Raw genomic sequence first — 12,561 nt, 5'->3', positions numbered from 1 at the left:
GTACCAACGTAGTCGAATCGCCCTGGGGCCAGCCTCTCCGGGAGGTGGGCCGTAAACAGGAAGCAGGTGAGGAAGGCGAAGAGGAGGTGGTAGAAGTGACTGGACAAGGCGTCACTCGGGCTGCAGCTTCCTCCGCAGCACAGGAGGATCTACACACACAGACAAAGAGAGTTTTAAATGAAGTACTTTCAGAAAACAGTGATCAGCAAATTCGCCGGAGACACTCAGAGGAAACAGGAGCTGAAATGCTGTTACAGCATTTCTGACCTGGTTAAAGGACAAAAACCAAACATCGACTTGTGTATTACACAAACTCGCCATCACAGTGATTAGTGGGAATTAACTGATGGCAGCAATACCTTTGTGTTAGATTAGGAGAGGAACTCAGTTCCTGGGTTACTGAGCCAAAGTCTTGCAACAAGTATTAAAACCAGCTCTTTAATATTGTTATGTAAAAGCACAAACACACAAACCAGTGAATCATGTGGCTTTAATGAAATAGAAAAGTTAACAGTGGAAATGAAGGTTTTAAAGGGATAGTTCAACATTTTTGCAAATTGGCCCATTGCCATAATCCCTACGGTTTTAGGAGTACGTTCGTTACCTTTAATTGTCTGTGCAAGCTATTTTTAGAACGGCGGAGCAGAGCCGTGAGCTGCTCAGAGCTACATTATGGAGGCTAGTTGGATTTCTTGGTTTCCCTCGTCCACGAGAGTGTTTTGGAGTTGTTGGATTGTGTATTTGATGAGTTTGATGAGGGAAACCAAGAAGCTCGCAGCTCTGCTCCGCCGTTCTAAAAACAGCTTACACCGACAATTAAAGGTAACAAACCTACTCCTAAGACTATAGTGATTATGGCAATGGGCCAATTTTCCAAAATGTTGAACTATCCCTTTAACATGTTGCTAACTGCAGACGTGCACTCACCCTGTAAAACAGAGGGACAGTGTCAAATATAAACGGCAGCACAAACGCTCCTGTCCTGATCGCTTTACTTCTCTGTGGGAACTGCAGCTCCAGGAACCTGTGGAGACAAACAAAGGCTCGTACAGAAAACTGAGGCTTCAGGTGATTTTTTCATATCAGCAGCAGGTTAAACAAATGCTGGTCGGCCTCTACTTCTTACATTGTAAGTATGCAAGTTAGTATTATGTAACCGCCGAGCCTTTGACCCGTCAATGAATGGCTGCGGTGGGTCACCGTGTCTTTAAGAGCTGCTGAGACTTAGAAGAATTTAATTTGTCTGGGCAACAGCGGAGGGTTTAACCGTCACATGACGCTGTAAACGTTTTAGAGACTTTTCCAGCCGAGCAGCAACAGAAGACTGAGGGAAGCACTAAAACTTTGGCATAACAACAAGTCACGTTACATAATTTATGTTCTGGAGCAGGTTTTCCTGCAAGGACCTCTGTGGAACTGGCTGCATTCGTCCCCTCCTGTCGATGTGATGTGTCCCCTATATAGCATGATCCTGTGCTTCAAACAGCCTGTCGGATGTGGCCACTCCGAGTCTCATAGAGTGGCTTCTTAGCTCTCCGTCACCTCCCTGACTTCATCCATCACAGAAGCACTCAAACATTTAGAAACTGTAGATCAGGGCCACAAAAAAATAAATAAGTAAATGGCTGCCATCTACACAGAGTTTTTCGGGACATTGTGGCACAATTCTTGTCCTGAATTGTGGACCTTGTGTATAAAGGTGCATGCCTTTTAAAAAACTATGTCCAGCCCAGTCAATCAGGTCCTAGAAGCATCTCAAGGATGATTAAGATAAACAGGATGTACCTGAACACCATTTGCCTCAACGAATGTGAACTTTCTGAAGCCACTGTATATTTACCTCAACTCCCTGAAAGGGACATTCCTGTAAATCCAAGACAGAGCATCTCACCTGGAGTAGCAGGACAGGCTGGTACAGAACAATGTGTTTCCAATGGCGATGGGGACAAAATGTTGGTGGAGGAAGCTGTTCACCCAGCAGTCTGGCATGACGTAGTAGCCGTAGCTAATGGCACAGCCTGAAAAAAAAAAACACAGAGCATGATCAAAATTTTAAGTGGCTTGAAGTGAGAGGTTCATGTAATTCCATTGTGCCTCAATTTATACAAGCCTTCAGATTCCTGCCTCTACGGCACAGGCCTTGGTTGACTTCAGGTATGTTCAGTAGATTTGGGTGAAAGCGTGTTTGTATATACACAAATATATCTCTGCACATATCATATGTTTTCTCATAGTAGTGTTATTAATTTTTTATTGTGTGTGTTTTTTTTTTAAACACTCAAAAAAAAAAAATTCATTTACAATTAAAATAGTATTTGCAGTTATTTGAGTATTTAATGCCACAGCTTGTGTCTTTTCTGATTTAACCACTGGGAGTCGCCAAAGTATGAAAATTCTGCACAATGTGGTTTAATTATATAATTATTATATTTAATTATATTAGTCTTTAAAATAATTTCACACAAGCCTCATTTACGATTTTACAGTTTGTTTTAAATCACAACCAATGTTTTGTTGCGCTTCAAAGCTTCTCAGTGCTCTGGAACAATCGGAAGAAGCGCAGTGCAGATGTTATCTTCTTCCCTCTGCAGCATCTACATGTTTCAAAGGACTCCATTCATCAAAGCTCAGCCTGCGACTGCAGAGTTTGTCAAAACCCTTTGTCCTGCAGTGAGAAAACAATCCTGGGGCTCTTATCCCTAAGACAAACTTTTAAACGTTTGAAACTGGATAAATCTTGGCACTGAGAGAGGTTTGTTTTAGATCAAGAGTCAGACTGTCAGAGGCCGTGTGAAGAGACCCTCACTTAATGTTTAGCTGCTGGTTTGCAGATGAGATCTTACAGCTCATGGTGTAGGGATCATAAACACCTGCATAATGACAAATACACTATATTCTGACATGCACACACATCTGTGCAGCTGTGTGAACATGTACAATGATTCATACAGTTGGATGGGAAAGTCAGGTGCTAACAGAATACATCAGTCCTGCATGTAGCCGTCTGACAAACCTGTTTCCTGCAGCATCTGCTGTCACTGTCTTTTTTCAAACGCTCACTTTTGCAACAAGCTCTGAATTGTGTGTAGCGGCTGGTGCACAGCGACAGGGAAATATTATTCATAGGAGAAGTGGATGTGATGCCAAACAAACACTGTCTGGGGCACGGACAAGCCATCAAACAAATCATTTCTCAGGGAAGAGGCAGAGAGAGGAGAGATATGATGACACGTGGTTTAAGATGATATGGACATCAGACATGGCCTGATCACACCCAGCTGAGCTGTGAGAAAAGGCAAACAGGCGCAACAATGCCTTTCAGTGCTCCGCTATGTCATTCGCCAGGCAAACAACATATTATAGAAAAGTAAAAAAAAAAAAAAAAAAAAAAAAAAAGAATCCAGATACTCTGCCAGCTTTCATCTCATTTCAACCTGCAGACCATAATTAACACTGTTTACATGTTTTCTGGTTTCAAACCCTTCCAGGTTGCTGTCAGAGGGAGAGCACCGAGATGCTTTTCTTTCTCATCACATTTTCCATTCTTCGAGTGGCTGACAACAACACAAACGCATTGTGTGACTTCAACATTATGAAATCCAACTTTTCACGAGAGCAGAGGAAAAAAGTCAGACTGAAAAACAAATTGGAGAATTTGGATTCAGCCCTTGGAGCTGGTCATGTGCACGGGTGTTACTCTGACTCATTTTCAATAAGTTGCCCACAGAGTCAAAGTGAAGTTTATAATGATACTTGAAATCTGATCACAAGACTTTGTCTAAGCAATGACAAGTAGCTTCGCCTTCATTTGATAAATGTTTCTCCTACATGTTTTCATTTTTCCTACTGTTGTACCAAACAGCTGCACACTCTCCCATTCATATTGGTGAAATCTTACATTTATGTTAATATTTCTTCACATTTTCTATTTTGTATTTTTGTTTGTAAAAAACAAAAATTTTCGCACATCTATTTCTTAGGCAGGTGCGTCGAGTTCCCGCACACATGGCCAACTTGTTTGAACAAACATTTGCTTGAAAAAGGTCTAGCACTGAAACGTTGCAATACAATAAATTCTGTGTACGGGAACTCTTCTTTTTCTGTATTTTTGTTTGTAAAACTGTCTTGGAAACATTGCCTAATTTTATATTAGCTGTGTCACTTGCAGTACTTACTTTGCTTTATTTTTTGTTTTTCCTTCTTGCTATTGTAATGCATTAAAATATGGTAAATTATGTGAAAACCTACTTGGCAATTTGCCACGGTCAACTTTGACTTTTCTAATCTAACTAGTAAATCTGGATGAACGTTTGAACGAAATATTAAGAAATTTGCCCCAAGTCTTTCTCAGCAGAATGGGATGTGCTGTACGTGTTACGACACAAAAACTGTCAGCAAAAAGATAAAAATCACACATGATTGACACTTATTTTATGTCAATATGACGTTTGCTGTAATTCTCATACAGCAGGTGGTTGTGTGATGTTGCAAACTCTGGAAATTCCGCACATAAAGATTGTGGAAAATGCAAATTAGCTGTTTATTTATGATTTACTTTTTTTTCCCCTATTGAAAATGAATTCAGATATGCACCAAGTAGTTTTAAGGTGCTAGAAGAGCTCAAGCTGCCCCTAAAGTCCAGTAGAGTATTGCCTGTGTGGGGCCTTACCCAGGCTGTAGAGGCTGAGCGCTCCGTAGTCAAAGAAGTAGCAGATGTGGCGAGACTCTGGAGACATGGTGCTGAAGGTGTGTGCGCAGCTGGAGGTGAAGGGGTAGATGCAGATGAGCAGCATGTACACCAGCAGGGGCCAGGTGTAGCTGTCGGTCAGGAAGTTGAAGGTGGAGCAGAGGACGAAGAAACGCCACAGGAAATACCTGGAACACAGAAACAGATTTTCTTTTGTCTCATTCCTTTGTAATAATCAATTCAGCCCGGAGCTGCTTCTCCTGCTGTCCCACGCTCTACATGGCTGTTGTGCTTGGCCTTTCCCAACATCCTGGACTTGTCCCGTGTGCATTTCGATTCATGCTAATCTAATTTTTTTGCGCCAACTTTTTCCCACCTATTTGAAAATCTTAAAATGATGTTTTACCCGCCAGTTGATGTTCCTCCAGCTCTATGAAGAGTTTAAAAGATTACAACTGAGATGGCAAACACAGATCCTCATACTTCTTCTGATCCTTCCAAACCCCTTCATGTTTTTACAACTGGAAATAAAACCTGTGCTCATTGTACTGCTTGTTTTTTCTGCTCTCAGTCATAACTAGGGATGTTATAATACTGATACCAGCATCAGAAAGGCCCCTGATGAAAGTGCCGGATCAGGCATCGGCAAGCATGTTAATCTATGACGCAATCTGATACCACGTCTTTTATTAGTTTCACCCAGATTAAACTATAGTTTTCTTACAAATATTATTAGTTTTGAAGTTTTACACTATTACTGAAATACACAGATCAGAAATATTTTATTACTCTAAACTGTGACGGCCCTACTAACAGTTTTACCAAAAATGAACTGTCATTTATTCCTGGATATAGGTAGTTATGGAGTTACTGTTGCACTGCCGTTTGATACTGTACTGTTTAAAACTTAAAATGTCTTTATCTTAATGCACTTTGGCTGCATTTTAACGGCTGTCCTTTTTCTGTCACGATGACCGTCAGACTAGATAATAAAGGAAGTTTCATGGTTATTCAACATTTTATCCAAGTTGTCGAAGGTCAGGCATCAGGAAGGAAAGAAAAGGTATCAAAAACCTCTAGTCAAAATATGCTCTTTGATAAAAACACCACGTTATAATGATGAGGAAAAAGACCATCAGCAGTGCTTTAATGTGTTCTATGTACTGTATCTGTGATTGTGCAAATTTTTTTATTAAAATGGCATAAAAAAACCAAAAAAAACCCTGCTGTGTTACGCATAAAATACAGAGTGGTAAATAATGGGTAAAAACAACAATGTGACGTGCGCTGAAAATAAAATCTTAGTATGAATTTGTTTGTTAGTTTAAGAGACATTAAATTAATATGAACAGGGAGAAATCAATACATTCAGTCAGTTTGTGTTATATTCAGAGATTTCTTTTTTTTTTTTTTGCACACACCATGTTGGCAAGAAGTGGGTCCAGATGTTGATGGTCTCATTGTTCATCTGGAAGCTGCTGAGGACACAGTCCAGCGCTGAGCTCCGAGGGTGACGGTATCCAGAGATGATGCTGTCCTCCCTGAACACCTGAGGACCAACCACACCGTGCAGGTGAGTGATGACATAGTACAAAACTTTGTTGATCCCTGTGGGGATAAATTCATCCTCACTGTTCCCTCTCACCCCGAAAAAGCCACAGTGTACGCGGAGTCTGCGCTGTCGTAAAAAGGCCTTCTGTAACTTTGTGATATCACAACAAATCTGTCTGTACGATTTGGTTTCTTTGAGTGTTTTACCTGAAAAAAACAGCCACATTTTCATTTTATCACTCAGGTGATAGCTCACTGACCTGTTGCTGTTCTCCAGAGAGAAGCCTCAGAGAGGAGATGTGAAACTACAACTACAATGTTTTCATTCATACTTAAAATCACAAATCTTTCTTCTTATTAGGGCTGCAACTAACAATTATTTTCATTATCGATTAATCTGTCGATTATGTAAACCATTAATCGATTAGTTGTTTGGTCAAAAAAAATGTAAAAAAAATGTTGAAAAATGTCAATCAGTGTTTCCCAAACCACCAGATGACGTCCTCAAATGTCTTGTTTTGTCCACAAACCAAAGAGAGACTCTTTATTGTCATAAAGGAACAAAGAAACCAGAAATATTCACATTTTAAGAAGCTGAAATCTGAAACTTTTGACTTTTTTTCTTAAAAAACTACTCAAACTGATTATTGGATTGTCAAAATAGTTGACGATTAATTTAATAATAATTTATAATTCATTGTTGCGGCTCTACTCCCATTAAGCTGGCCTGCTTTCCCTGCCTTCCCTCCCACCAGAAGCTGCCTCCATCAGCTCTTGTTAACATTTCCATGTTTCCCACATTCTGTGTTATAAGCTGTTTTCTTGTCTATACACAACATCTATTGCACATCACCCCGTCCTGGGTGAGGGATCCTTCCTCTGTTGCTCACCCTGAGGTTTCTCCAATTTTTCTTTGATGCAAAAATACTTACCTGCCAAGTGCCAACACATAAACTGCTGCATCTGCAGTAAAATCATACATCAACCTGTCTATTTTACCGTTCTGGCTCTACTCCAAACTTGTTTTAATCTCTTCAATCATTTGTCACAGACAGCAGCACAGAGCGGTTTCTTTCTAAAGGGTGTTCAGCCCAAAAGAGGCAGAACTAGTGAAAGATCAAAGTTTAATGAAAAGCAAAAAAAAAAAGAAGAAAAAAGAAAATACCCTGAGGCAGAACTCTGAGAAACATCTTAATTTCAGTCTGCCTCACTACTGTAATTGACACACAATGAGTGGAAAACAGGTTTCTGTGAGCCACAGTGTCTCAGCCTATAAGTATATGTGCAAAGAAGGATGATGTCAAGATAAACAATGACAACAGAGTAAATATTTCCCCAAGCAGGAGAGATCTGATCAGCTGTACTACACAATTTCACTGACTCAAGTCATGCTTTAACACTTTCAAATCTGACAGGATGTTTTCTACATGATTAAGTGCATCAAGCTGAGATCTAAACACTGTTCAAATATCACAAGCCAAATTTCCACAGGCATGCTACAGCAACTAAATACTTTATGTGTTCCTACTACAAATATTGTTCTTTTACATTTGCTGTTTTAACAACTTGACAGTGCTGTTTGTACCTCACCCATTTGTTTAAAGCACAAAGACGAGCGCTGGAACATTAACAGGATGGACGAGACAAAAACAAAAGACTAATCTGCAAAATAGAAACTCAAATATTTAAACTCTACCGATAGAAACTCAAGGAGACGTATCTTTTTAGACTTAACACTGTTAAAAGAGTTCAGTGGGAACGTGATGTAGGACGACTGCAACAATGAACACTTGTCACCTCAGATAACGTCACCACAGCGGAGGGGACGTCTGCCAACAGCAGTGTTTGAACTGTCGGGCTCTGCTGCCTGTTGACAGTCTGTCTGACCCCAGAACCCATATTGTGTTTACTACTGAGGTGTGAATGTTTAAAGGGATAGTTCAACATTTAAGCAAATTCGGCCATTGCCATAATCCCTATACTGTAGTCATTTTTTATTTGTCGGTGCATGTTGTTTTGAGAGAGAGGCGCAGAGACGCGGTACACGGTACTTTCGGTTTTCTGCAAATACACACTCCAACAACTCTAAAACGCTCTCGTGGAGAAGTTGTGACCTGCACATTCACCACACTATGAAATAATCATGTATAATGTAACATTACGACACATGAAGCAAATGCTTGGAACTACTTGTGTTTTTGAAATCACTCCACGCAGCAGCCGTGTCTGGACTCTAGTTCCGGCTACGCATTTAATAATAATAATGGATTACATTTATATAGCGCTTTTCTATTGTTACCCAATACCCAAAGCACGTACAGCAACCATTATTCATTCATACCACATTCACACCGGTGGTGGTAAACTACGTGTGTAGCCACAGCTGCCCTGGGGCAGACTGACGGAAGCGTGGCTGCCATTTCGCGCCAAACGGCCCCTCCGACCACCACCATGATCATTCATACGCATTCACACGAGGCAAGTGGGGTTAGGTGTCTTGCCCAAGGACACTACGACAGAGACTGGGAGAGAGCGGGATTCGAACCGCCAACCCTCTGATTATTGGACGACTGATTTTGACTTTACTCTACTCTACTTGACTCTACCGCCTGAGCCACTGCCTTGAAAACAACTCCTTTTAAAATCTCATAACTCAGAGCAGCTCGTCATCTAAATTATAAATTAAAAAATAATTAAAAGTAAATCTTAAAATGCAAACCTTTAATCCACAGAACTCAAATACAGAAGCTGCCCCTTTACTATTGTGGAGAATTATGTAAAGCACTACACTAGAAAAAGCTATTTACATGAGCAGATCCTACAGATATTCCAGCTATTTAAAACATGTAACCATATGTGTCCTAAAGGTGACGACACAAATGTTACTGACTGTTACAGAGAAGTGACTCTACTGTACATGTTGAGGTGTAATCTGCACTAAGTCAGACCTCATGTCTGCTCAAGTCCTGACAGACAAACCTGCTACATACCTACTGTTACATAAGAGGACTTCCTAAGGAATTTCAAGTACTTTGAAACATGCAATACACATAATAATGTCAGGACATGGAACCCAAAAGATACCAATTTATTTCGTTTAATTTATAAATTTCCCTAATAGTTTCATTTTAAGTCTCCAAAAAGATAAGTCTTGTGGTGAGCAAGTCAGAGAAAACGGTTATATTTATCGAAACATTGGTATAATTAGAGCTGCAGAGAAAAACATCACTAAAGAAAACGACAGTGGCTTTAATAGAGCTGTGTAGTTTCTCCAGGATCCAGCTCCTGTACAGTGACTGACTGAGCTGCATGGTTTACTGGTTTTCTATCACAGTGTACAGAGTGCCTCCAGTCATTCAGTGTCCCAATAGACTTTAATTACAAGTTACTCAAGTCACTCAGCATCATAAAACTACCCCTCCTCGTAAACATCACACCAAGAACTAATTTAATAACGGCCCTCTTACAGACTTAATAGGGACTCATTTGACAAATGTGTAAAGAGCAGTAAGCCACACCTTTATTGAACTGATAATCACGGCATCCTTACCTTGGGCACCTGGTTGATGTCAAAGAGCTGGGGAAGCTTGATGCTGAGCATGTCTGTGGGCAGTCTGATGGCGCCCCTCCCCCTCTGACAAACCTCCTTGAGCCTGGCACGCCCCCCACGACAGAGGACTAACCAGACGGGATAGTCAAACACCGGGATCCGGGCCCCCTGTCCTGGACTGTTGGGCTCCCATCGCAAGCAGCGCCCCCAACCCTGGCTCCACCCACCTCCAACACCGCCGCTGGCCCCGATCCCCCGCCACACGGGAAACACTGCAAAGGACACACAGCAAAACACACAACAAGATCAATTTAAGATGCCAGTGATCCAGTGATCCAGTTGCGTGTTGAATTAATCGTCCCTGGCAGGAGTACATGAAGTTATAATAGGTCAGCTGGAAGTTTATCACTCTAATTGAAGCCCATCTCATTACTTTACAAATTCAATAAAGTCATCCTGTGTCTTATGAAAGTTATGAAGGGCAACATTATCAAAAAAAAAACAAATTGACAAATGTCAATTAAAGTCTGCAATCAATCAATCAATCAATCAATCAATCAATCCTGCTGCACAAATTTACATTCAACATTGCCAGGAAGTATTATGCATTTTTGCTGTAATCAGTAATTGACATTTTTCTTAAAATAATCATAATTTATGCCGTTTTTATTCATCTTGAATCTGTATTTTGTGTCTTTTGCTTTATGTTTTAATTGTGAAGCACAGAATGTTATGCTCCTGAGTAGGGTTGTACGGTATACCGGTACTAGATTGGTACCGGGGTACTAACGCATTTAAAACGGTACCATACTGCGCTTAGATGGGACCGGTACTTTCATTCTGCGCCGCCGGCAGCGGTGACGTCGCCGCGTGAAGTCGCCGCATTGTAATTTGAGCCGCGAGGAGCGAGAGAGCGAGTCACAAACGAAGCAAGGTGCTTTTATCATTACCGTTACAGCGCCACCTGTCCATGTGCCTGTGTTTGTGTGTGTGTCTGTGTGTGTGCGCCGCGCGCGAGAGAGAGACGGCCGCCACAGCCTCGTTAATAAGTTTTGTTTTTACCGCGGATCACCACTGGCTGCATGCTCTCTCTCTCTCTCTCTCTCTCTCTCTCTCTCTCTCTCTCTCTCTCTCTCTCTGTGAGTGAGTGAGCACGGCGAAGCAGCGCTACGCAGAGATGAATTAACGGAACGATATTGCGTTGATGGGGGTGGGGGGAACAGAATCAATTTGGTCTACATATGGGAAACAATAGGTGTATGTTTGAGTAACATGAACATTTGTGTTTCATTCTATAAACTACTGATAACAATTTCTCCCAAAAATTACAACTGGTCAAAATAACAAAAAAAGATGCAGTGTTTTCAGACCTCAAATAATGCAAAGAAAACAAGTTTATGTTCATTTTTAAACAGACATTTTTTAATTTAGGAAGAGTTCAGATTAATATAGATGGAATGTTAATCCTGCAGCAGCAGTAACTGTTTACTGATTTCCTGTTTTATGGTCCAAAATTTTTCTATTAAAATAAAGCCAATAATGACATTTTTTGTGTTCTCTTTTTATGTGGAAAAGTACCGAAAAGTATCGAAAAACATGTTGGTACCGATACCGGTACCAAAATGTTGGTATCGTGACAACACTACTCCTGAGGGCTGCTCCAAAACACACTCCCTTCCCTGCTCTTACTAAATCTCAACATAATTTCCAAACATTTATGAAACAGAATGTAATGTGGTTGACAGATCAACAGATGTTATGCCTCCACCTAGATGAACTTTTTTTAAAACAGGGCAAGATAAGACTTCAGTCATCGATCATAAACCAGTGTCCTACATGTTTTGCTTTTTGCACGCTGCCCGGGTTGAGGTATGAAACTGGTAATGGGATTTGTTTTCCCTATAGGAGGTTCAAGTGGTGAGACACCAAAGGAAACATACACTTCTATAGAATGACCGGTAATTATTGACCTGTATCCAGAGACCTGTGGTTGTAGTTTGGTACTGTAGCTTCACTGTTTTCAATTCTATGATGCAAAATAAGCAACATTAAAGGGATTGTTCAACATTTTGGAGAATTCGCCTATTGCCATAATCCCTATAGTCATAGGTGTAGGTTCATTACCTTTATTTATCGGTGTATGCATGTTGTTTTGAGATCCAGGGGGCAGAGACGCGAGCTGCTCAGCGAACACAATGGAGATAAACTCAAAGCTCTCGTAGACATGTTGTGACCTGCACATTCACCATGCTATGAAATAATATTGTAACATTACAAGACAGAGTTGTATTCGAGGCAAATGCATAGCCGAACTACAGTCCAGACACGGCTGCTGGGTGGAGTGATTTCAAAAGCACAAGTAGTTCCGAGTATTCGCTTCATGTGTCATAATGTTACATTCATAGTGTGGCAAATGTGCAATTCTCAACTTCTCCACGAGTGTTTTGGAGTTGTGGATTGTGTATTTGATGAGTTTTGAGGGACAGGGGTCAATGTACCATTCACCTCCATTGTGTTCCCTGCGGATCTCAAAACAACATGCACCGATAATTAAAGGTAATGAACCTACCCCTATATTACTATAGGGATTATGGTAATAGGCAAATTTGCCAAAATGCTGAACTACCCCTTTAAGTTTTCCATTCTGTCGTCGTTTTCCAGCTATTTAATTAAGGTAAAAATGTAGCATACTAGCTTCAACCTGACATCGACAGCAGCAGAAGCTGCTTGGATTTCTGGATGTTGCGTTACAGGTTCATCTTTTGTGATGATG

At 40.8% G+C, this 12,561-nt stretch overlaps 1 protein-coding gene across 1 annotated transcript in view; it reads right to left on the bottom strand.

Moving 5' to 3' along the window:
- Nucleotides 1-12,561, bottom strand: part of paqr6 (progestin and adipoQ receptor family member VI) — a 28,718-nt gene that overhangs the window by 3,636 nt on the left and 12,521 nt on the right. Inside the window, exons 3-8 of the mRNA XM_083989429.1 lie at nucleotides 9,789-10,060; nucleotides 6,109-6,236; nucleotides 4,670-4,875; nucleotides 1,892-2,018; nucleotides 928-1,024; nucleotides 5-149 (exon numbers count right to left, since the gene is read on the bottom strand). Coding sequence (XP_083845555.1) covers nucleotides 5-149; nucleotides 928-1,024; nucleotides 1,892-2,018; nucleotides 4,670-4,875; nucleotides 6,109-6,236; nucleotides 9,789-10,060 — 975 coding nt within the window. The remainder of the gene's footprint in view (nucleotides 1-4; nucleotides 150-927; nucleotides 1,025-1,891; nucleotides 2,019-4,669; nucleotides 4,876-6,108; nucleotides 6,237-9,788; nucleotides 10,061-12,561) is intronic.

Source organism: Trachurus trachurus, assembly GCF_905171665.1.
Source record: "Trachurus trachurus genome assembly, chromosome: 16".
In the NCBI taxonomy this organism is placed as follows: Eukaryota; Metazoa; Chordata; class Actinopteri; order Carangiformes; family Carangidae; genus Trachurus; species Trachurus trachurus.
The sequence above is the reverse complement of the archived record's forward strand: the minus strand, read 5'-3'. Positions and strand labels throughout refer to the sequence as shown.